This window comes from Gobio gobio, assembly GCF_949357685.1.
Source record: "Gobio gobio genome assembly, chromosome: 21".
Taxonomy (NCBI): Eukaryota; Metazoa; Chordata; class Actinopteri; order Cypriniformes; family Gobionidae; genus Gobio; species Gobio gobio.
Window position 1 is genome coordinate 39,032,974 of NC_137117.1, and position 27,108 is coordinate 39,060,081.

Consider the following 27,108-nt stretch of genomic DNA (forward strand, 5'->3'; position numbering starts at 1 on the left):
CCCCTCCCCTCTATCATCGGTTATATGAGCAGCCTGGAATACTATTTCTCAATGAGAAAGAGCTCAGACTCAGTCGCACTGGACTGCTTTACGATCACAGCATATCACCGGCTTCAACATGAAGACCCTTCCTGTCAGTTTGCTCCTGGTGCTGGTGAGTTAAAGACCTGTGTCATGTGATACAGCTAGAGCTGTCTCGCCGGCTCATGTTTCTTTACTCATATTTCAAGACAGTAGATGTTTATGTTGCAATCTATCACAATGTATAAAGCCAGGTGAAATCCATGTTTATGTACAATGAGCATAAGAATATTAAGTTTCCATTGAACGATAAGCTGATGTGATTATTCGCCATGTCTCATATCATAAGAACTTTAGGTATAGCTTATTGAATTAGTTCTGGTGACTTGAAAACGTGTTACCACTATAGAGTGTGGATTAAAGTAGCTTTCATTCCTGCAAATCAGGAATGAAGATCATGGTACATGCCCTTAAGAATTGTTTGCATTGTCAGCTCATGCCTTAAGGTATTCTCTCAAATACGCAGATCTGTTAAGGTCAAACCAATTATTTATGAATTACAATAATTAATTAATTATGTCAATTCAGTCAAATAATGCAGTGGTGATATCTAATTACTACATAGCAGGCTATGCTATATAATCCGTGCAGAGCTTTTTTTTCAGTGTTCGACATTAAGGGAATATTGGTTTCCAGGTGTAGCCTATATGTCCTCAAGCATTTTTAGAAAGGGAAACATCACAAAAAAATTTATTTATTACTTTGAATGCTGGCCAAAAACAATAAGAATAAAGAATCCTTTATGCAGCATCGTTTATTATTGACAAGTTCCCTTTCGGCTGTATTTTAATGACCTTGATGGCATTTTAATAAGCGTTTCAAAAGTGTTTATATGCAAAGCAGTTTGGGGACTGCACTTCAAATATAAAACCAACTTTACTATTAAAAAAAAAATCAAGAAGTTGTAAATAAAAGGTTATTACAAGAAAACATTTCAGGACTTTTAACTTAAATTCACATTTAATTACATGTTACTTGCCATCCTTTGTGGATTATTTGTGAAATTTGCTAGCAATTTTGAAGTGAATTATCCCGTAATTTTACGGATATTTCCATTAACCCTAAAACACAATGCAATGAAGTGCACAATTCAAAATACAGGCAAAACACCTGAAAAAAATGTATACATAAAAGTACAGCACATTATGCATTATGCAGTTTTTTTTAGAGTGTATGTGGCTATAGTGAAGCGCTCGAGGAGAATCAGTTGGAGAAAACACAACCACTTTACCATAAAGGTTAAACATTAAACAATACAGGACAAATAACAGACCGAAGCTGAGGATTTAGTACTAGGGTTGGGCGTCTTTAGTTACCTCACGATCCAATTCCGAAACAATTCTTAATCAACTTTTTTTTCTTATTAATTCATTAATTCATTAATTTCTTAATCTTGAAATCTTTTGTTTTTATTTAATTATAAGTACTGTTTAAATATATAAACTAGTAGCCTAGTAAATAATAAAGAAGAACAACGAAACATTACAAGCAATAAACAAAGAGTGCTTTCAGTAGGCTATTTAAGAGTATCTGAACGTTTTCCTTGAGTGATTTATTACTGATGATGACATTATAGACATCGGAGCGGGAGATCTAAGAAGCTGCATTCACACTAATGCACATAGCTCTTTTGAATTATAATGTTTTTGTCTTGTCTGTTTAATCCCTTAAGACATAAATTTGAGCGTCATCTTCACAAAGTGCACGCGAGCATTTGAAATGTCCTTGTAATTCACTTTGACCTTTCTGAACTTTATGAAAGATTATTTTATGGATCTTTCGAGTGGTGTGTGTGTGTGTGTTGGTGTGTGTGTGTGAGGGAGAAATTGGAAGCAAGCAGAATACGGGTGTTTCTAAAGCACGTGCATCGTAATTACCCATCTTCGGTTAAAAACTAAGCTCCAGAATCGTTGAAGAGAGAATCGCGATGCATCGATTTTTCTTTTTTCTCTCCCATCCCTATTAAGTACAAAGGGCAAACAAAAGAGCAGGAAAACCAGGTCAAAGAAAAAAAGCAACTGACCACCATGAAACCAAGACGAAACAAAACTTACTCCTAACATTTTCTTCCAGTGTTTCTATATTTCCACAAAACCATTCGAATTTGGTTCTTTGACTTTGACACGACATAATCTTAAATCACAGGAACAATCCTCCTCGAGCAACCTGGGGTTATTGGCTTTTTTTAAGGGGAAGAACGTGGTAGTTCAAGGTTTGTTTGTCGACTTACTACTAAAATGAGAAACTCCTGCATGTAAAACAACTGTACAACTGTCAACGTCTAGTCCGATGAAGGTGAATAAGATTCCCAAAAGATTGAAACAATATTCTGGTAGGCCTAACACTTTACAATAAGGTTGTATTAGTTAACATTAGTTAATGCATTAGTTAACACAAACTAACCATGAACAACACCTCTGTTTAGCATTAGTTCATCTTTGTTAACGTTAGTTCATAAAAATCCAGCTGTTCATGGTTTGTTCATGTTAATTCACAGTGCATTAACTAATGTTAACAAGATTTTAATAATGCATTAGTAAATGTTGAAATTAACAAAGATTAACAAATGCTTTATAAGTGCAGTTCATCATTAGTTCATGTTAACTAATGTAGTTATCTAATGTTAAGGAATGAACCTTATTTTAAAATGTTACCAATATGACCAAGATGGCGGCGCGAGTAGATCGCGAGGCTCAGCGTCTCTCCAGACTCTGCAATTTTGCGGTATTTTTCTTGTTCATCTCGGGTCTGTTCGTACAGAACAGTTGTGCTTTTACATCGTACACCCGTTGTGAGCTTTTGGATATTGGTTTGCGAATTTCCGACAGTTTTATGGACAATCTTCAACTCCTTCCTGAGATCGCTAGGACGCCCGAGGCGATGCGCTCTGCCCGGCCGGGCGGAAGTGCTAGAAGGCGGCGCTGTGATCGTAAACAAAGGCGGGGTAAGCGTGGAGGTCTAAGAGCTAAGCTAAGGCTAACTCCTTACCGGCTCTCTTTACCCAGCATTTTCCTTGCCAATGTACGATCTCTAGTGAACAAAATGGAGGAGATTCGACTCAGCATTACACACAGTAAGAAACTTTTGAACTGTAACGTCCTAATCTTCACTGAAACCTGGTTAAACAGCGGAATACCGGACACCGCTATTGAGCTAGCGGGACGCCACACACTCCGGGCGGATAGAACACTAGATGGCTCCGGTAAAACCAGAGGCGGTGGATTGTGCATTTACATTAACAAAGCTTGGTGCACAAACTCTGCTATTGTTGGGAGTCATTGTTCAGCTAACCTGGAGTTTCTCATGGTTAAATGTAGACCGTTTTATCTACCGCGGGAGTTCACTTCCACCATTATCACTGCAGCCTATATTCCTCCGGATGCTGATGCCAAGCTTGCTATGAAAGAACTTCACGCAGCCATCAGTAAACAACAGACTGATCACCCGGAAGCTGCTTTTATTGTTGCAGGTGACTTTAATCATTCAAACCTAAAGTCAGTGCTACCCAAGTTTCACCAGCATGTTTCCTGCCACACCAGAGGAAACAAAACCTTAGACCATGTTTACACAAACATGGCTGGCGCTTACGTTGCGACACCCCTCCCCCACCTGGGACAGTCAGACCACCTCTCTTTGTTTCTATCACCCAAATATTCACCCCTCATCAACCGTGTGAAGCCATCAGTGAAGACCATCAAGGTGTGGCCTGCGGGGGCAGATTCCACACTCCAGGAAAGGTTTCTAAACACAGACTGGAGTATGTTTGCTTCTCAAGCCACCAGTGGCGCTCACACGGACATTGACTCATTCACTTCCTCTGTATTGGATCATATCAATACCACCATCGACAGTGTTACAACCCAGAAACAGATCACCACATACCCAAATCAGAAGCCATGGATGAACAGGGAAGTGCGACTCCTGCTGAAGTCACGCAATACTGCCTTCAGATCAGGCGATGCACAAGCCTACAGTACATCCAGAGCTAACCTGAAGAGGGGCATCAAAAAGGCCAAGCACTGCTACAAGCTAAAGATAGAGGGTCACTTTTCCAACTCTGACCCTCGACGCATGTGGCAGGGCATCCAGGCCATCAGTGACTACAAACCCACCCACTCCACCCCCGCAGCCACTGATGTCAACTTCCTGAACGAGCTAAATTACTTTTATGCTCGTTTTGAAAGAGACAACAGAGAAACTGCCACCAAGCTCAAACCCTCAGCTGACCACCCACCAATCACACTCTCCTCCACAGATGTCTGCAAGTCACTGAGCCGGATCAGCGCGCACAAGGCTGCTGGACCAGACAACATCCCTGGACGTGTGCTCAGGGCATGTGCGGAGCAGCTCGCTGGGGTTTTTACAGACATTTTCAACCTGTCTCTTGCCCAAGCAGCTGTACCGACATGCTTTAAACGCACTTCCATTGTGCCAGTGCCAAAACACTCTAACCCGAGGTGCCCTAATGACTACCGCCCTGTAGCACTCACACCCATCGTTATGAAGTGCTCTGAGCGGCTGGTCCTGGAACACCTAAAAGACTCTCTACCATCCACATTGGACTCACACCAGTTTGCCTACCGCAGCAATAGGAGCACAGAGGATGCCGTTTCCATGGCACTGCACTCTGTGCTCACCCATCTGGACCATAAGAACACTTATGCACGCATGCTGTTTGTTGACTTCAGCTCAGCATTCAACACTGTCATCCCATCCAAGTTAATAGCCAAACTTGGAGACCTGGGCATCAACACTTCAATGTGTAACTGGATTTTGGACTTCCTAACTGACAGACCCCAGAATGTTCGTTCAGGATTCACCTGCTCCACATCCATCACACTCAACACTGGTGTACCACAGGGCTGTGTGCTAAGTCCGTTTCTCTACTCCCTCTTCACCGCCGACTGCAAGCCTGTGTATGGATCTAATTCCATCGTCAAGTTTGCGGACGACACTACGGTGATTGGTCTCATCAGCAACAACGATGAGACCGCCTACAGGGAGGAGATCCAGCACCTGGCCACATGGTGCGCTGATAATAACCTGCTCCTCAACACCACCAAAACGAAGGAGCTCATCGTGGACTTCAGGAAGGAGTCAAGAGGCACACACGACACCATCCACATCAGTGGAATGGCTGTTGAGCGTGTCTCCAGTTTCAAGTTCCTGGGGACCCACATCTCGGCGGACATGTCGTGGACGACCAACACCTCCAGCCTGGTCAAGAAGGCTCACCAGCGCCTCTTCTTCCTGAGGACACTGAGGAAGAATCAGCTCTCCTCGGCTATCCTGGTGAACTTCTACCGCTGCGCAATAGAAAGCATCCTGACCAACTGTGTGGCAGTGTGGTATGGGAGCTGCTCTGTTGCGGAGCGCAAGGCACTGCAGCGGGTGGTGAAAACTGCCCAGCGCATCACAGGGACTCCACTACCTGCCATCGAGCACATCCAGAGGAAACGCTGTCTGCATCGAGCTCGCAGCATCCTCAAGGACTCCTCTCACCCAGCCCACAGACTGTTTTCTCTCCTGCCCTCCGGCAGGCGTTTCAGGATCCACCGGACCAGGACCAGCAGACTAAAGAACAGTTTTTTCCCCAGAGCTGTCTCTTTACTGAACTCAAACCCCCGTTGATCCACTTCCCTCATAAACTGATAACTCTCCTACCTCACATCTTCCTTCACTTTGTTATTTGCACTACCGACTGTTTATCACAGTAACAACTGTTTACATATGCATCTTACACTGCCATATCTTAACTGGATTATGCTCATTTGCACTGCCGACTGTATTTATAGTACCAATGTTTACATTTGCATTTTGCACTGTACTTCTAACTGTAATATGCAACCACTTTCCACTGCACTTTACACTTTTTTTTTTTTTTTTTTTTCGGATAGCTCTGTCCATAATTTATTGCACTACCCTAATCCACTGCTATTCCTCATATTAGCCTAACATATTATTGTATACCTCTATCTGTAAAATTCTGTTTATAGTAATAGCCATCTGTATATTGTATTCATAGTACATATTCACCTGTAAATTCTGTTTATAGTAATAGCCATCTGTATATTATATTCATAGTACATATTCACCTGTAAATTCTGTTTATAGTAATAGCCATCTGTATATTTATTCACTGTACATATTCACCTGTAAATTCAGTTCTGTTTATAGTAATAACGTCTCTCTATTTATACATATTTATACATATTCAGTACATATCCATGTCCTGCACTTACGCATCCATTGTATATCCTGCACTTGCTGCTATTGCACTTCTGGTTAGACCTAAACTGCATTTCGTTGCCTTGTACTTGTACTTGTGTAATGACAATAAAGTTGAATCTAATCTAATCTAAAATATTCTTTATTAAATGAAACAAACTCGGGTAATCCAACGTGAGATGAACAAGAGGGAAAGTGTACATTTACAAATATCTTTGTGAGGGCTGGTTTGAGTTTTAGACCATCATTTTAGACCAGAAAGTTAAAAATAATAATAATAAATATTTGTTTATTTGCTTTATCTTGCTCATTTTCATTTTAACATAATTTATTTATTTTAATTTAAAATGTTTAAGATGTTATTTATTTTTAAAGAGTACATAACACAGTTTCTGCCAGTCTCATGTTAATCTTGAGTACCTATAGAGTAGTATTGCATCCTTCATATCTCCGAAGAGTCTTTAGTTTTATCACATTTATAAGACAGATACGCTGTACCGATTCTTTCTGAAAACAGCCGAGCTCGTGGAGGAGTTTAGTGGGCGGAGCTAAAGAATCTCGAGCACACACACACACACACACACACACACACACACACACACACACACACACACACACACACATCATGGCATTATCGCTGGATATCTTTCGATTCACTATATGTTTGTGATGTTGAAATATGCACTTACACGCCGATTGCCAAAAAAACACAGACATTTGATGCAGTTTCACTCACCGTCTGCGGTTTCCACTCATGACCGGGAACAAACAACGTTGCCCCGGAAAAACAAACTGCATGCCTCCATTGTTTCCTTAACGCTGGGTTCTTTGGGAAGCTGAACAAAGTTATCTTTCCCTCACAACCATAATGTGGTTTCCCTCACATGAGAATCCAACTCTTTAACAGTGTAAATAAGTCAGAATGCATGAAATGGCATTAGACTTCCATCACTGGAAAATGTATAAATCGAGGGAATGCATTAGTAGCCTAAATCAAGCACACGATCTAGCCTACTATTTTTTCCTGCATGTCATGTGGGGGGCTTATGCATTTCATGTAAGTGTAATCTACCCAGCACTAAAGGTAATGAAAATGTAGCTTAAATAGGACATGATATGGCCAGAATTCGTGAGATTCCCGCATTTACATAACCATTATAAAATAACTTTATTTATGGCGACTTCTTTTTAACTCAGTTTGCCTGGACCGTGTGTGTGTGGGCTTACAGTGGAAGACAGAAGCGCTCATGGATCATTGACTCTTTTAGTATTGAGGAAGAAAACCCTGGTCCATTTCCACATAAACTTGGCAAGGTGAGCGGCATTAGAAAGAGTTACTTATGTCAATCAATTGATATGTGTAAAAGTACTGGATTATCATAATCATGTGAACGTTTCAGTGTGCATGTTGTTTGTGTTTCAGATTGTACTTGACAGGTCTTATTTAGTAAGTTTCCAGCTAAAAGGTCAGGGTGTGGATGAAGAGCCAAAGGATCTTCTGGAGATTGATAAGGAAGGTTATGTTTTAGTACATAGAAAGGTGGACTATGAAAATAAACTAGGCTTAAAAGTTCTCCATGTAAGTACACCCATTTCATAATATCATTGAAATTAATTTAAATACACTGCAAAGGCTTGTATATTGACATTCACTGGACTCAATTGCAGTTGACATTTGAAGCAATAAACAATTCAAATAATGCAGTGGATACACGGCTCGGGATGGAGATCAATATATTGGACATAAATGATAATGCCCCACATTTTAAGATGTCAGTCTATGATGTGCCTGTGAATGAGTCACATCCTCAAGGTAACCCATAATGTTTGCACTTCACTAATTTATTTATGAAATTGTAAAATTAAATGATTAGTTCACCCACAACAAGACATTTGCCATTTTTAAACTCTTATTTAAACTCATTGAAACTCCCACTGGCTCACAGTCTCTGCTCTAATTCATCCCAAAGGTGTTAAATTGGGTTGAGGTCAGGCCAGTCAAGTTCCTCCACACCAAACTCGCTCATCCATGTCTTTATGGACCTTGCTTTGTGCACTGGTGCAGTCATGTTGGGACAGGAAGGGGCCGTCCCCAAACTCTTCCCAAAAAGTTGGGAGTATGAAATTGTCCAAAATGTCTTGGTATGCTGAAGCATTAAGAGTTCCTTTCACTGGAACTAAGGGGCCAATCCCAACCCCTGAAAAACAACCCCCACACCATAATCCCCCCTCAACCAAACTTTACACTTGGCACAATGCAGTCAGGCAAGTACCATTCCCCTGGCAACCGGCAAACCCAGACTCGTCCATCGGATTGCCAGACAGAGAAGCGTGATCGGTCAATCCAGAGAACGCGTCTCCTCTGCTCTAGAGTCCAGTGGTGGCGCGCTTTACCCCACTGCATCCCACGCTTTGCATTGCTCTTGGTGATGTAAGGCTTGGATGAGCTGCTCGGCTATAGAAACCCATTCCATAAAGCTCTACGCATTGTTCTTGAGCTAATCTGAAGGCCACATGAAGTTTGGAGGTCTGTAGCTATTGACTCTGCAAAAAGTTTGTGACTTCTGCGCACTGTGACCCTCAGCATGCGCTGACCCCGCTCTGAGATTTTATGCGTCCTACCACTTCATGGCTGAGTTGCTTTTGTTCCCAATCGCTTCCGCTTTGTTATAATACCACTAACAGTTGAGTGTGGAATATTTAGTAGTGTGGAAATTTCACGAATGGACTTATTGCACAGGTGGCAACCAATCACAGCACCACGCTTGAGTTCACTGAGCTCCTGAGAGCGACCCATTCTTTCACAAATGTTTGTAGAAGCGTCTGCATGCCTAGTGCTTGACTTTATACACCTGTGGCCATGGAAGTGATTGGAACACCTGGAATCAATGATTTGGAGGAGTGTCCCAATACTTTTGGCAATATAGTACATATGTAAATACATGCAGATAATTGTATGTAACTGTATGTACTGTATAATAATATAAAAACACTGTAAAATCTAGTATGTACACAGTAAGTGCATTCTAAAAAAATATTAATTTGAATGTTAGTTCATAGTAGTTAAAGACACTTGATATAAAGTGGGACCAAAAACATTCTATTTCCTAAGTGAAATGATCAATGGTTACTCTGAGTGGACATCCATGACATGCGGAGTCCCACAAGGGTCAATTCTTGTACCACTCCTATTCAACCTGTACATGCTGCCACTGAGCCAAATAATGAAAAATAACAAAATGGCTTACCACAGCTATGCTGACGACACCCAGATCTACTTAGCCCTATCACCTAATGACTACAGCCCCATTGACTCTCTATGTAAATGCATTGATGAAGTTAACAGTTGGATGTGCCAAAACTTTCTTCAGTTAAACAAAGACAAAACTGAAATCACTACATTAGGAAACAAAGATGAAATTCTCAAGGTGAACGCATATCTTGAGGCTAAAGGCCTGAAATCAAAAAATCAAGTCAGAAATCTTGGTGTGATTTTGGAGTCAGACCTGAGTTTCAGTAGTCATGTCAAAGCAATAACTAAATCAGCTTACTATCATCTAAAAAATATTGCAAGAATTAGAAGCTTTATTTCCAGGCAAGACTTAGAGAAACTCGTTCATGCTTTTATCACCAGCAGGGTGGACTATTGTAATGGTCTTCTCACTGGCCTTCCCAAAAAGACCATTAGAAAGCGAGCTGCAGAACGCTGCTGCCAGGATCCTGAGCAGAACCAGAAAATATGACCATATCACACCAGTCCTCAGGTCTTTACACTGGCTTCCAGTTACATTTAGGATAGATTTTAAAGTACTATTACTTGTATATAAATCACTCAATGACCTAGGACCTCAATACATTGCAGATATGCTGATTAAATACAAACCCAACAGATCACTCAGATCATCAGGATCAAGTCAATTAGAAATACCAAGGGTTCACTCAAAGCAAGGAGAGTCTGCTTTTAGCTATTATGCCAGCCGTAGCTGGAACCAGCTTCCTGAACAGATCAGATGTGCTCCAACAGTAGCCACTTTCAAATCCAGACTCAAAACACATCTGTTCAGCTGTGCATTTACTGAATGAGCTATGCCACTGTACGTCTGACTGATTGCACCTTATCTTATGCATTTACTCAATGAGCTCTGTGCTTTGTCCGAACTGCTTGCACTTTAATTATGTGTTTCAATTTAACCCTGTTTTATTTTTAGTTTTTAATTATACTTTTTATTTTTTATTATTTTTTATTTTGTTAAGGCTGTCTGGGTGGAAGAGGTTGAGAGACGGGGGAGCGATAAATCAAAATCCCTCCAGTGCGAGGACGATCCGTTTAGATCTGCTCTGACGGATAGATCTGTATAGCCTTGGTGGTAAGAGGAAGGACCGTGTAGATCCGCTCTGACGGTCGAACAAAGTAGAGATAGCCCTGGTGTACCTGTCCAGGAAGATTTGTCTGTAAGGGTAATGTTTAAATGCACAGTTACCTGACAAATATTTTTTTGAGTACTCCCTCCGGTGCGAGGAAGACCCGTTTAGATCTGCTCTGGCGGGTAAAACATCTAGAGAACGCTCTCAAGTTAGGCCAAGAAGATTTGTCTGTAAGGGTACTGTCTAAACGCTCAGTTACCTGACAAATATTTTTAAAGTAAACCTGACTCTCCATTTTCTTCCACCACAGATAGGGGATTTCATCTTTATTTTTTATTTCCTTTTAATTCCTATTATAACTGTTATACTATATATATATATATATATATATTTTTTTTTTCTTCACTTATGACTATTTTAACTTAATTTCTATGTAAAGCACTTTGAATTGCCACTGTGTATGAAATGTGCTATACAAATAAACTTGCCTTGCCTTGCCTTGCCTTACTAAACAGATAGGATTGGATTATGTAATACAGACCCTAAGGGTCACTAGGGGCTTGCAATAATTCTTAATAATTCCTGCATAATTCTTGCAAATGTATATACTTTTTTTACTCCACTAAAATAATAACAGTATACAGATTTTAAACAACATAAGGGTGAGTAAAAAAGAAGGCCTGGTTGCAGTACTCTTAAATATTATAAGGTGAAGAAATTACTTTACATTCCTCTAACACTTTTCTTAATATTTTTTTCTAGGTAAAGAAGTACGGACAATACTGGCAGTGGATGAAGATGATTCTAGTACAAACAATGGAACATTTGACTTCACAATCAAGTCTGTCATGCCAAAAACTGATAATGTTGAATTTTATATTCAGCAGCGCAAAGATACCGGGTCAATTTATTTTAGGGGGTGTTTGGACTATGAGGTATGAACCTATTTTCCTTCATTGGTAATAATGAACTATCCTTTACCATTCCATTCAGATAGCATGCATTGCTTTTTGTGCTTTATAAATATTTCTCTATTCCCACAAAATATCTTCTACTAAATTAATCTTTTTCAGAAAGCTCAGAAATATACAATCCTGGTTGAAGCAAAGGACAGAGGAGAAAAGATACAGCTCTCAAGTACAAGTACACTGATAATCAATATTTCGGATGGTAACAACAATCTTCCAGAGTTCTCTGGCCAAAAAGTAGGTTTCATATTGGTCTGGAAGTGTTAATGCTTGTGATATTCTCTGTTTAATGGCAAGTTAAACCTATTCCCCAATAAAACTAAATATTTGACTTGTGTTCCAGGGACCTGGGAAGGTCAAGGAGAGAGAAAGTGGGGTTGAAGTTCTGCGGCTGCAAGTAACAGACAAAGACACCCGTGGTTCAAACGCCTGGAAAGCCAAATACACAATCCACGGAGATAAAAACGAGCAGTTCAAAATTGAAACGGACCCTGTTACAAACGAGGGGATTTTAACAGTTGTTAAGGTAAGCAGAGGGTTGACGTTTATTGTGTTGCTGGTTCGGGCTGGTTATGATGCAAACAAACAGAGAAAATGTTTTGATAGCGCCAGCATCAGAGTTTACACTGAAATGCAGTATTATTATGTTATGCTGGGATAGAAGCTATTTTGACATATAAAATAAACAAAAATATGTATGCATACGTTCATGTTGACACTTCTCTAAACTCTCTTTATTTTTCGGCTCATTCCAAACACACAGCCAATGGATTACGAGGAGCAAACATACCAAAATCTATCCATCAGTGTGCAGAATGAAATTCCTTACTTTTCATGTAAGGTCAAAAAGCAAGTACAGAATGCCATGTGGCAGCTCGAAAAAATACCCCAAAACCCTGGCATGAGTGTTGAACACCTCTATAAAACCACTTCAGTGACCATTAATGTTGAAGATGTCAACGACCCTCCGGTATTTATACCCCCTGTTAAACACGTTCCAGTAATGGAGAACATAGCCACAGGAACAAGTCTTACAACCTTCACTGCTAAAGACATGGATGGAAGCCATATAAACACATTTAAGTAAGAGAAGCTAATAGTTTGTGTAAAACGAATGCCAATGTAGTTTATTGGAGAAACAGGATCACATAAACAAAGGTGAATTAATCCGCTGCTTCTTTCGATTCTCAGATTTGTTAAAGGTGAAGATATTGCTGGATGGATAACGGTTGATGCAAAGACTGGACAAGTATCCACAAATAAAATTCTGGACAGAGAGTCACCGTTTGTGATTAACAACACCTATAGAGCAACCCTATATGCCGTGGATGATGGTAAGATGATGGTTTTTAAAGAAATTAATACTTTTATTCAGCAAGGATGCATTAAATGAATCAAAAGTTACAGTAAAGACATTTAAGTCTGCCGCCCAATGCAGGACATTCTGTAGCAGGCATTGTCAGAAATGTTAGGGTGATACAACTGTCCTCTTATCGTAATGAATGAATAAATAAAAACCTCATTAAAGACCTAACCTAACCTTGCAACCTCATGATTGATCATGAATGGCATTATCATGTTTTATACTCCAACTGAATTTCTCTTTACTCCATGTCTCTGATTGGCAGGACTGCCACCGCTGACAGGCACTGGAACTCTATTTATTCATCTGAGTGATCAAAATGATAACGTACCAACGCTGGAAGTGAACACACTGAAGATGTGCCTGGATACAGAGCCCACAATGGCCAAAATCACAGCTCTAGACCCGGACCTTCCTCCATACAGTTCACCTTTCTACTATGAGCTTTTGGGAAATGTTGAGGACAAATGGAAAGTTGAACCAGTCTTTGGTAATCTTTCCTTTTACTTCACTTATCCCGGTCCACCCTACACTATTCCTCGCTGAATATCCTGTTTCAGCTGGAAAAAAATATCACAAAAGTATAAGTTATGAACATTGCTTTATGTTGACTCTAGGCAAATAATGCCATAGATCTCTTAGAAAGACAGACGTCTTTGAATATCTTCTATCTTTACTTCTATCTATCTGTACTTAGCAGTAATACTAACACATCTTTATCTCTCAAAGGCCCAACGGCGAGTCTTGTAAAAGATCAGAGTGTGTATTCAGGTCATCACCTCCTCCAGATCAAAATATCAGACCAGCAGGGACTTTCCGCCATCCATAACCTGACAGTCACAGTGTGTGACTGCTCTATCACTCCCAACTGCCATGAGAGGATGGCTCGGAGGGCTCAGATGGGACCTGTTGCCACCATGTTGATTGTTCTTACAGTTCTGCTCTTCATAGGTAATTCTGTGATTTACAATGTTTTGATGGCATTAACAGTCCTAATAGGTGATGAAGGATTTCGCAAACAGTTTTCATACTGAAAACTCATCCTTCTGTTCAAGTCAATCCAACCATCAAAGGTGTGGTAAAACAACTACATCAACAAAATGCTGTAGAAACCTGTTTTTGAGTGACATGTGGTTTTGAGAATTACACTTCTATTGCAATGTCCCAAATTGCCACCGATGGTAATCATAGTGGAAAGGTTGTGCACTCACGTACGCTTATGAGAATCTCATGTTTATCCAGTCACATGTGACTCTAACCAATGACATACCGGTATCTATACATGCCAAGGTTTATCGTGGTCTGCTTTGTCATTCTGACAAAATGATCTTGCTTGAACGTGGGGGTTCATCTGCATGGATTTCATCTGATTTAAAGGACTCATTGGTTTTCCAGGGTCTCTCGTCAGGGGAATATCCTACAGTGGCCCAGTAGTGCACAACGCAACAGAAACAAGCCACAACACAATGGAAACAAGACACAACACAACAAAATCAAGCCACAACACAACAAAAACAAGCCACAACACAACAAAAACAAGCCACAACACAATGAACTTAAGAACCCTTGAAACTTTTATGGGTCAATACATTATCATTAAATTGCGCACTCAGCCCATTCATAGAGATGTTTCTATGGAGCTTTTACTGTACCAATATATTTTTTAATGAACCCTTGAATCTCCCATATGGGCACGCAATCAACCCATTTTACGGTGTTGTTTCTTAACCACGTGTGTTAAAATTAACATGCAGGATTTATTGTAGTAGCATTGGACTAACGAAATCCAAATTTTTAACCATACCAATGTTTTTATGGACCCTTGAACTTTGCACATATTTTTTCTGTTGAATTCATTCCACATCACTTTTTCTCACAACCACGTAAACTATGCTTTAAAGCTAACATTTGGGGCTTTGTGGTGATGGTCTAACAATATTACTTTTTTATTTTAAACAGCTTTTAATATACCTTATATTATATAATATTTAATATATTATATAATTTAAATTACACTTTAAAAAAAGCTATATAAATTAATTGGCTAATGGCAAATAAAAAAGGGTACTACAATGGGAGCATTTCCATTGTGTTGTGACTTGTTTCCATTGTGTTGTGGTGTTTTTGTTGTGTTGTGGCTGTTTCCGTTGTGTTGTGTTGTGGTGTTTTGTTGTGTTGCGGCTTATTTCCATTGTGTTGTGGCTGTTTCCATTGTATTGTGTTGTGGTGTTTTTGTTGTGTTGTGGCTTGTTTCCGTTGTGTTGTTTAAATTGTCTTTGTGTGGTGCAATATTGTCCCCCATAGACCCACTTTATATTAGGTGGCCTTAACTACTATGTACTAACATTTTAATTAATCATTTGCCATAATGCACTTATTGTGTACAAACGTGTTTTTACTTTGTACTTACATTTTAAAAAGTACCTGCATGTATTTACATCTGTAATTAATGTATGTAGTTACATTTATAAATACACTGTTGACACTTCCCTTACACCTAACCCTACCCTTAAACTCACCCATACCAACACACCTGTCCCTAACCCTACCCTTAAACTCACACATACCAACACACCTGTTCCTAACTTTACCCTTAAACTTACCAATACCACCACACCTGTCCCTAACCCTACCCTTAAACTCACCCATACCAACACACCTGTCCCTAACTTTACCCTTAAACTTACCAATACCACCACACCTGTCCTTAACCCTACCCTTAAACTCACCCATAGCACCACACCTGTCCCTAACTCTATCCTTAAACTCACCCATACCACCACACCTGTCCCTAACCCTACCCTTAAACTCACCCATACCAACACACCTGTCCCTAACCCTACCCTTAAACTTACCCATACCACCACACCTGTCCCTAACTTTACCTTAAACTTACCCATACCACCACACCTGTCCCTAACTTTACCCTTAAACTCACACATACCACCACACCTGTCCTAACTTTACCTTAAAACTCAACCACAACACCACACCTGTCCCTAACTTTACCCTTAAACTGACCCATACCACCACACCTGTCCTTAACTTTACCCTTAAACTCACCCACACCACCCCACCTGTCCCTAACTTTACCCTTAAACTCACCCATACCACCACAGCTGTCCTTAACTTTACCCTTAAACTTACCCATACCACCACACCTGTCCCTAACTTTACCCTTAAACTTACCCATACCACCACACCTGTCCCTAACTTTACCCTTAAACTTACCCATACCACCACACCTGTCCCTAACTTTACCCTTAAACTCACACATACCACCACACCTGTCCCTATCTTTACCCTTAAACTCACACATACCACCTATACCACCACAGCTGTCCTTAACTTTACCCTTAAACCTACCCATACCACCACACCTGTCCCTAACTTTACCCTTAATCTTACCCACACCACCACACCTGTCCCTAACTTTACCCTTAAACTTACCCATACCACCATACCTGTCCCTAACTTTACCCTTAAACTTACCCATACCACCACACATGTCCCTAACTTTACCCTTAATCTTACCCACACCACCACACCTGTCCTTAACTTTACCCTTAAACTTACCCATACCACCACACCTGTCCCTAACTTTACCCTTAAACTTACCCATACCACCACACCTGTCCTTAACTTTACCCTTAAACTTACCCATACCACCACACCTGTCCCTAACTTTACCCTTAATCTTACCCACACCACCACACCTGTCCTTAACTTTACCCTTAAACTTACCCATACCACCACACCTGTCCCTAACTTTACCCTTAATCTTACCCACACCACCATACCTGTCCCTAACTTTACCCTTAAACTTACCCATACCAACACACCTGTCCCTAACTTTACCCTTAAATTCACACATACCACCTATACCACCACAGCTGTCCTTAACTTTACCCTTAAACTTACCCATACCACCACACCTGTCCCTAACTTTACCCTTAATCTTACCCACACCACCACACCTGTCCCTAACTTTACCCTTAAACTTACCCATACCACCATACCTGTCCCTAACTTTACCCTTAAACTTACCAATACCACCATACCTGTCCCTAACTTTACCCTTAAACTTACCCATACCACCATACCTGTCCCTAACTTTACCCTTAAACTTACCAATACCACCATACCTGTCCCTCACTTTACCCTTAAACTCACACATACCACTTATACCACCACAGCTGTCCTTAACTTTACCCTTAAACTTACCCGCACCACCAGACCTGTCCCTAACTTTACCCTTAAACTCACCCATACCACCACACCTGTCCCTAACTTTACCCTTAATCTTACCCATACCACCACACCTGTCCCTAACTTTACCCTTAAACTCACCCATAACACCACACCTGTCCCTAACTTTACCCTTAATCTTACCGACACCACCACACCTGTCCCTAACTTTACCCTTAAACTTACCCATACCACCACACCTGTCCTTAACTTTACCCTTAATCTTACCGACACCACCACACCTGTCCCTAACTTTACCCTTAAACTTACCCATACCACCATACCTGTCCCTAACTTTACCCTTAAACTTACCCATACCACCACAGCTGTCCTTAACTTTACCCTTAAACTTACCCATACCACCACACCTGTCCCTAACTTTACCCTTAATCTTACCCACACCACCATACCTGTCCCTAACTTTACCCTTAAACTTACCCATACCACCACAGCTGTCCTTAACTTTACCCTTAAACTTAACCATACCACCACACCTGTCCCTAACTTTACCCTTAATCTTACCCACACCACCATACCTGTCCCTAACTTTACCCTTAAACTTACCCATACCACCACACCTGTCCCTAACTTTACCCTTAATCTTACCTACACCACCACACCTGTCCCTAACTTTACCCTTAAACTTACCCATACCACCACACGTGTCCTTAACTTTACCCTTAATCTTACCGACACCACCACACCTGTCCCTAACTTTACCCTTAAACTTACCCATACCACCACACCTGTCCCTATCTTTACCCTTAAACTCACCCACACCACCATACCTGTCCCTAACTTTACCCTTAAACTTACCCATACCACCACACCTGTCCTTAACTTTACCCTTAATCTTACCGACACCACCACACCTGTCCCTAACTTTACCCTTAAACTTACCCATACCACCACACCTGTCCCTAACTTTACCCTTAAACTCACCCATACCACCACACCTGTCCCTAACTTTACCCTTAAACTCACCCATACCACAACACCTGTCCCTAACTTTACCCTTAAACTTACCCATACCACCGTACCTGTCCCTAACTTTACCCTTAAACTTACCCATACCACCACAGCTGTCCTTAACTTTACCCTTAAACTTACCCATACCACCACACCTGTCCCTAACTTTACCCTTAATCTTACCCACACCACCATACCTGTCCCTAACTTTACCCTTAAACTCACTCATACCACCACACCTGTCCCTAACTTTACCCTTAATCTTACCCACACCACCACACCTGTCCCTAACTTTACCCTTAATCTTACCCATACCACCACACCTGTCCCTAACTTTACCCTTAAACTTACCCATACCACCACACCTGTCCCTAACTTTACCCTTAAACTTACCCACACCACCACACCTGTCCCTAACTTTACCCTTAAACTTACCCATACCACCACACCTTTCCTTAACTTTACCCTTAAACTTACCCGCACCACCACACCTGTGCCTAACTTTACCCTTAAACTTACCCACACCACCACACCTGTCCCTAACTTTATCCTTAAACTTACCCACACCACCACACCTGTCCCTAACTTTACCCTTAAACTCACCCACACCACCACACCTGTCCCTAACTTTACCTGTATCCACCTCAATATCAGCAAAAGCGTACAGCAATACAATATGAACACAACACGTACATTGTACTTATTTTTTGATGTAAATACATAGTAGTTAAGGCCACCTAATATAAAGTGGGACCTCTTTTTTAATGGTCCCTCATTTTAAATGGTCAGCCGGTTCCAGGTCGGGTCCCAATCCATTTCTTCGGGTCCTGGGTCTGTTTAACGTTGTATGTAATACCCGAGTTGATCAGACACCTGGCCGTGATCAGAGTCAGTCAGCACTGTGTGTGTTTTATAACATGCACTTGTAAAATTAGAATGAGAAAAGTGTGAGCCGGGACAGCAAGTGGACTTTTGAAGCTGGAATAATGAGAGGATTAAGCATGCTTGGCAAGAGAGGAATAACACGGATGGAACTTTCTTGGCAAGGAGGATAGTTTGCATCACAGTTAGGTACAGTAAGGAAGAAGGCTGCTAACTAGAGGTTTATTTATTGACCTGTTAATAATAATTTGCTATGGAATATGATCGGGTCAAGCTTTTCAAACAATAGACAGGTCCGGGTTGGTTCCGTGTAGCACATTTATGGGTCTCTTCGGGTTCGGGTACAAATATTTGGACCTGTGAACACCTCTAGTGGGGAGAACTACTGTTGTGACAGGTATGATTTATTAGTTTTTTTCACCATAACAGCTAGATCGTCTTGTCTTGTCATTAATGTAGTGCATATTGACATATGTGTGTGGCAAGCAGTCGAAGCAGAGGGCCGTGAGAGAAAGGGGCGAGGCCGGTGGCGTAATAGATAATGAGCGTCCCCGTTCTCTCACGGCCCTCGGCCTTGACTAGTGATGGGGAGTCGACTCCAAAAGAGTTGATTCCTCGACTCTGAATAGCCCTAGAGTAGGGGTCGACTCCAGCACAGGTATCGACTCTCAATGTCGACTCTCTTGCTGTGTCTGAAATCACTCACTTGTTTACTGATTCTCTAATCCCTATATAGGTCATGGCAGTTGAGTGCACTATATAAGCAAGGAGAGAATGAAATGAAGCAAGGAAATCAGACACTGATGTAGTACACCACGTCAGAGAGCTGTCGCAGAAACGTTGTCAAACGTATTTATCCTAAATGTACTGTAGCTTACTTTAGAAATAGATGACAGTCATAGTGACTTTAGATTGTAATTATACATAGGCTTCCTCCATGCTAGCTTTAGTTTAAATGATGGTATATTAATGCAATAAATAGGTATAGATTTGGTTTTCCATGGTTAACCTTGTGTTCATAATCATTAAACTAACCATAACATCAATTGTATGTATTTTAGTATTTAGTATCTTTAACTCACCTTTTAAGACAATGATCATCTGCATTTAGTGCAACAGCTGTTTTTCATGACTTTTTTCGCTGTAAAATTAGGTATCTGCAATTCGGACGGTCACACTAAAAGTGTGCTGCTTTTTAAGGGGATTTTAATGCTTCGTGTCAGGGGAAAATAAATTAAGTATTTATTTTCCCCTGACACAAAGCATTAAAATCCCAGGTTAAGAAATAAGACAAAATTGCAATTTTTTACAGAAACATTACAGTGGGAGTCGGGAATCGGAGTCGACTCCAAAAAACCTGGAATCGAACACCCCTAGCCAAGACTGCTTGCCACGATGAGTAATCATTTGAAGTGTATAGTATGTCTTACACACACAAAAATAGCCTGCATTTAACCAAAATTACAGAATCGTCAGCAAGCGGACTATTCATACGGACGGGTTTATATGGTTCTCAGTGCATGTGACACTACATATATAATGTTGGTTTTAATAAGACTTCCCCAATAAATTGGCAAGAATAAACCTGGTGTCCTCCAGGATTCCTGTTAATTCTGACAACAAAGCACTTGAATGCAACAAGCTCATAATCACAACTTCTGAAGTGGGAATTTTCAGAAAGCACATGAAGGCAGCATAAGTTTCCTGTTAACCATTACAACTGCTCCTCCTCATCCTTTGCCGGTTCAGAGACCTAGTGTCTTAGGTGGATGGGACAATATATTTCCGGAGAGATTGAAGTTGTCTGAATCCTGGGGCATCGGTACATCATTGGTCAGGGTCAAATGTGACTGAATCAATGCGAGATTTTCTGTATTAACGCAAAACCTTTCCACTATAACTCTCTCTGGGGGTCTTCCATTATTTATCCACGGCTGAACCAAGGCAAAAAGAAATTCTCTCTTTTTTCAGCAATGTGTTTAATGGTCCTCCTGATCTCCTGCAAGGCAGAGAAAAGAATTATTGAAATGGAAGATGCCTTTGGTCGTCTCATCATAACCAATACGGAAAATCCAGGAACAGACTGCAAGGTAATTTCATCACACAAACCACAGTAGCCGTCTTTCAGTAATATTTGAATTTGTGCGTTTTGTTCAGTTTTAGGCAACGCTTTACAACAAGGTTCTATATGTCAACATTAATTTATGTAATGACATGAAATAATGAACAGTACTTTTATAGCATTTGTTAATTGAATGGTAATTTCTATTTTCATATATTTTGAAATGATATATAATTCTGTGACCAAAGCTAAATTTTCAGCATCATTACTCCAGTATTCAGTGTCACATGATCCTTCAGAAATCATTCTGATATGATGATTTGATGCTCGAGAAATGTTTCTTATAATCATCAATGTTGAAAACAGCTGCTACTTAATTTTATATATAAAGATATATGATTAATTTACAAATAGAAAGCATTTATTTGAAAAAGAAATATATTGTAACATTATAAATGTCTTAACTGTCCCTTTTGATCAATGCAATGTTTTTGCTGAATAAATGTATTAATTATTTTAAAATTACCTCCAAACTTTTGAAAAGAAAAGTAAAATGTTTTTTATCACATTAACTTAAGAGATTTGTAAAGGCTGTAAAAAATATTGTTCATAGTACATGCTACCTAATTCAATAACAAATAATATTGAATCAAACCTTATTGTAAAGTGGAAAGTACTGTGTAATTATACACATAATTATAAAAAACATCCATTGTTGTCTTGAATGATTTATTAATCTAAATCATGATGTCTTCATAAAGTTTCCTTCCAGTATCGGCATTAAAAAAACGGATTCTACCAACATAAAATATCCCAGCATAAATGTGTCTACAAATTTGATTTCAGAAGAGAAGATCATACCACAAATTGTGAGTAACAATAAAACTCTTCATATTTGACTTTTGGGGCTAATTACAGCATTCTGGGAAATAATATTTGGCTTGATTTCAAACATTATTAATATCACCTAATATTTCTGGAAATGTTTCTGTTTGTTGTGTGCATGATAAATTGTTCAAACTGAAGAATTAAATGTTTTATAAAAAAAAAATAAAAAAAAAATAAAAAAAACTTTTAAAAACAGCCAATTGTATTTCAAAAAAATTGTGAAATTCTGCATCCTGTTTGCTATCATATACAAGAGGTGTAACTTTTCTTAAAATTATCATTTTGCTTCAAAATATCCAGGTGATCCCTTTAAAACAGCAGGCAGTTTCACAGGCTCCACAGCCAGTCTACACCGACCAGACGTTTAAACGCTCAATATATAGGGTGAGTATTAACAACCAAGTTTCCAAAGTTTTGGTCATTTCATTGGTTTTGTGATGGACTGTCTCTGCTATGTATGTATTCTAGAGTTCCACAAGAAGTTCATACAGAAATTTCCAAGTAAGAATAATGTGATAATAATAATTCACACCATATGCTAACATCGGCTCAGATCAGCCTTTCTTACATCATCATCTGTGCTTTTTTCAAGCAGCGATCGAGTATCAGATCAAGTTATAGAAGTGCTGGTTACGCCAAGGCACCTTACTTGGGCAGCAACCTTGCTGATATCATCAACAAGGTGATTTTATGCTTCTTTCAACATACACTGCTAATTGAGTAGAATTGGACTCATTCTTTATCATTAAAGGGGTCATGAACTGGCTTTTAAAAAAGAATATATACTGTTGTCTGAGTTCAACTTATTACGTTGGCATGGTTTTTACATTCAAAAACTTCATAATGAATAAGTAATAGGCTATTTTCTTCCCTGGTTTTGAGCCTCTCTCATGGAACGCTTTTTTATGGGTGTGCCGCACTGAAGACTTGGAAGTAAACCATAGACTGTAAAAAAATATGGACGTAGTGTCCGTGACGTCCCCCATAGGATTCTGATGAGGCGTTCTGAAGCGCAAAGTATGGACGAGATGGCCGTTGCCATCTTGGCAGCGCGTCACTCCCGGATAACAGAAAATGGGCAAAAGGGCGGGGTGTGGGCGGAGCTTAAGTGACGCGATGACTAACAGACAGCAGATAAATGGCTATCCACCTGTCACTTGAAGTGGCCACGCCCTTAATTATGCAGAACTTTAATGCTTTATATAATGTAAACGAATGAGTTATAAAAAAATTCACCCCCCTCACAGTTGTCATGAAGGGCAAAATTGGCCGTATAGACCAAAACCACAATTTGTTCCAGGCTGTAAACATGTTTTTTTCTGTTGTAAAGTTGGCCATTTTAACATGGGGCTCAATGAGATTCTGCTCCCTTCTGGAGCCTGTCCCTAGCGGCCAGTCGATGAATTGCAGTTTAAGGCACTTCCATATTGGCTTCAAGAGAAACTGCGGGAGGTTGCCGCTTGAAGTAAACACCCACTGCTATGATTGGATAAGCTTTGCATACTATAATGAGCTCTGGCTCCCCCATGAGTACACGTAAGGAATTGTTTTGAAATCGTGTGGGGAAACGGCAACCGGAATGATTCGCCCACAGGGCTCGCAAAATGTCTTTATTAAACAAACACAATGATTTTTCTCTCATCCACCCGCAATTCATTGTTAAATGTTATTTTTCATTACTTGTCCCGCCAGATCGGTGGATATAACCGCGAACCGTGCATCACTAACACACACGCACAAGCCTCACTGCAGAGTCAGACAAATCAAAACATGATCAAAACTTCCGCAATTGTATTTTTCCTAAAAAAAAATCAAGTCGAGAGATTGAACAACACACATCAAGAAAGGAATGTTATTTCACAATTTAAGATAGCCAGTCGGCAGGGCTTACGTTTTGGTAGCCCGTCTGGAAAACACATAGCCCTGGAATGTTGGGCTTTGCGAGCCTTGGCCCGAGTCTGATCACGGGCCGCAGCACAATGAACCAACAACACCTCAAATAAAGGATTCTCCAGCCTGGGACAGTGTGCTAAGTTATGTTCAGTTAGACACGTACACATAATCAATAGATCTGTTACAATGCAATACTATCACATATAAAAAACATTTTTACTCACACAAGTGTGTTGCTTTATTCATTCATGTAATCTCATCCTGTCTGCAAATCCAGTCTCTTGTTTACAAACGAATCCGGTGAAATGAAGGAACAAACGCGCAATGTCTTCCCCACGTGAGCTGGATATTCACTAAAAATAAAGTTCATCCATGCATTCATAAAATTGGAATCTGAAGGAAGCTTATGCAGCATGTTTAATGCTTGGAAGTTCGATCCGGTTTAGCTCCACGTAGGCGTATGTTATTTATCTATAACATGCCATGCACAAATTGGTGGGCGGGGCTACAGAATCAGGCGTTCTTCTTCTTCGGTTAAGCCGGTGTTTCACCACACTCAGACGTCACAGCCGGGCATATTCTGAGATCGAGCGTTTTCTGGGCCTGGTGTCAATAAAAGCTTCTCTTTGACTAACAAGGAAGTTTTCAGCTCCGAAACGTACAGGATATTCTTATTTCACGATTAACTTTTATATATCATAGGCTGAATGAAAAGTTGATTTCTCAATTCATGACCCCTTTAATTTTAGAAGCATTTATAAATTATTTTTAGATCATGAGAAACACGTCCACATTTTTGACAGGATGGTGAACAATTTCCCCCCCTCCCCTTCTTCTCTTCAGAAACTTGCTCTTCAAACCCGTGATGAGGAGTTTGTTATTTATGAGCCACACTGTTACGCAGATGAAGGAAAAGCTATGGCCAATGCTGAACTGGATGCAATCTCTATTCCAGAGATTGACTTTCATCCAGAAATACTTAGAAATCTGGACAACAGGTTCAGTCAACTAGCAACAATTTCCAGACCTGACCTGATGAAAAGGTGACCGTTATCTCAAGAAGTGTAGCAGATTTTTTGAAAACGATATTTTGAATTAAAACTTGTGTTCAAATACAAAAGAGTGACACAATATTGAAAGGGATCAGGGATGCTGGGTCAAAAAAATCAGGACAAATGGAAAGAGGGTCTTCACAGATTTTTCTACTGTTTAATAGTGTTATTATTTTAGGTGAGCTCAGGTTTTTGGTTTTGGGTCAGTGGAATTTAATATTTTGTTAATTTCTATCGGCTACATGAGAAAACATCATTCAGAAAGAAAATATTATGGTCGCTGTTTTTGAATGTTGCACATTCTATGTTGATTCTTTTTTTTAAAACTTGAATTTTGTAGTGTAAATCAGGGGTTCCCAATCCTATTCCAGGAGATATACCTACCTGCAGAGTTCAGATCCAATCCTGATCAAACACACCTGTCTGTAATTATCAAGTGCTGATCAGGATTGGAGCTAAACTTTGCAGGAAGGTAGATCTCCAGGAACAGGATTGGGCACCCCTGATATAAATCATACATGACATGTTAAATAGGCTTTGCAGACATTTAATATTAGGGTATGTTTACACGACAATAATGTCCCAAAAACAGGCGGCAAAATTGTCAAAACGATCCCGGTTGTCAAAACGGTACTGGTCAGGCCAGTAGTTGGCGATGTCACTTTGTCAAGAAATGCATGAACATGTAATATGCATGCGCATGACGTCACTGTTTATTTGGAGACGGTAAAGGCATCGTTTTCAAACCATCGCACTTTGAAACCTGTTTTCAAAAGTTAGCTTTTTCAGGCCCCCAAAAACGCTATTGTTGGGTAAATGAACAGCCAAAACCACTAAAAAGTTTTATGTTTTCAGTTGAAACCAGTGTCATATAAACATACCCTAAAAATAAAAAAATGCTTTTATCTGATAAAAAACATGGGTGGGTGGTGATAATGCAGTCTTTGTTACTGATAAGCATGTTTGAAGAGATAATACTGTGACTGTTATGCAAAAACCTGTGACATATCTGGGTCTGTTGCCCCCTCGGGCGCAACATTTGTCAGCTAGGAAACAAGTGCTTTTGCTTCAGCTGTTTTTTTGAAACATCACTGTAAAAATGTTAAACTGTGTTGTTTATCTGTACCTTGACATATGGGAGCCGATATGTTCTTAATAAAACTCAGTATTTAAGCAGAACATGCTACTATAAATGGTCTCATTCATTGGTAACTGCAAAAGTTACGTTTTATAGGGTTTTATAAGGTCCCTTGACCTGTTCTACCAGTTTTGTTATTTATGCTTAAAACACAGCACTATTACCTGCCAAACAGTAACCGCTTCACATTTGCTTCACAGTCTTATCGTTGTCCCACAACTAGTTTCCTACCTATCACTTGTAAATCTTTAGGGCTGCGTTTGAACCACTAAGCTGACACATAATCTAGTGCTAGCTTTAAAATGCCACTCAACTGGGTTAAATCCAGCCTATCCATACTAAAGCCTGTTTGTTATGATCTCTAAAGGTCTAGGAGCTGGAATGCAACATTTAGACATTACATTACTGCTGGTGAACTGGAATAGGCAGAAACAGCCATGATTGAAAAGTACTCATACTTTATTAGTACAATAAGCCAAAGCCACTAGATGCAGTGAATAAGCTATTTAAAATGTGATAAAGTAAAAAATAAAAAGAAAGCATTGTAGAGGAAAATAACTAAAGTGGAGCCAAAGCAAAGAACAAAAAAAACAAATAATAATTTTAAAGCCAACCCTAATCCCTCTAACCTACCAAAAGAAAAATGTGAAAATTAAACCGAAATCTTCAGCGCATTCAACGCCCTATCCCTACTCCAACTAAGAAAACAAAAATACAAGGGGTGGAGGACACTCCTTACCTATGTCTAACATTTGAAAACACTGCGGGTACCATGTATGTCGCGTGAGCTGCTTGCCTCAACAAAGAGCGGCCAACTCAGATCACCGACAAAAACATGACTAACACTCCTGATTAAATTTAATGATAGACCAAGCAAACAAACACATGATGCCCACGCTGCCCTGCCCAAACAAGACACGCTGGAATGCTTTTAAACCCGCAGACTGGCAGCGGATTGGACACCGAAGGAC

At 40.0% G+C, this 27,108-nt stretch overlaps 1 protein-coding gene across 3 annotated transcripts; it reads left to right on the forward strand.

The window, feature by feature from the left end:
- On the forward strand, positions 1-26,189 carry cdh26.2 (cadherin 26, tandem duplicate 2). 3 transcript variants are annotated; one of them, XM_079803017.1, is made up of 17 exons: positions 1-154; positions 7,507-7,623; positions 7,733-7,888; positions 7,978-8,122; positions 11,437-11,609; positions 11,748-11,879; positions 11,986-12,168; positions 12,406-12,725; positions 12,834-12,976; positions 13,271-13,495; positions 13,735-13,956; positions 21,076-21,194; positions 21,928-22,035; positions 22,355-22,438; positions 22,523-22,555; positions 22,650-22,736; positions 24,791-26,189. In XM_079803017.1, exons 1-17 carry the CDS (start codon positions 119-121, stop codon positions 24,992-24,994), a joined length of 2,487 nt encoding a protein of 828 aa, XP_079659143.1. In that variant the 5' UTR covers positions 1-118; the 3' UTR covers positions 24,995-26,189. The 3 variants fall into 3 exon arrangements, 2 of the variants coding, with proteins under 2 accessions (XP_079659143.1, XP_079659144.1); XM_079803018.1 differs by having other exon boundaries at positions 51-154; positions 7,539-7,623; XR_013815472.1 differs by having other exon boundaries at positions 57-154; positions 22,013-22,035; positions 24,791-26,188.
- The last annotated feature ends 919 nt before the right edge of the window (positions 26,190-27,108 follow it).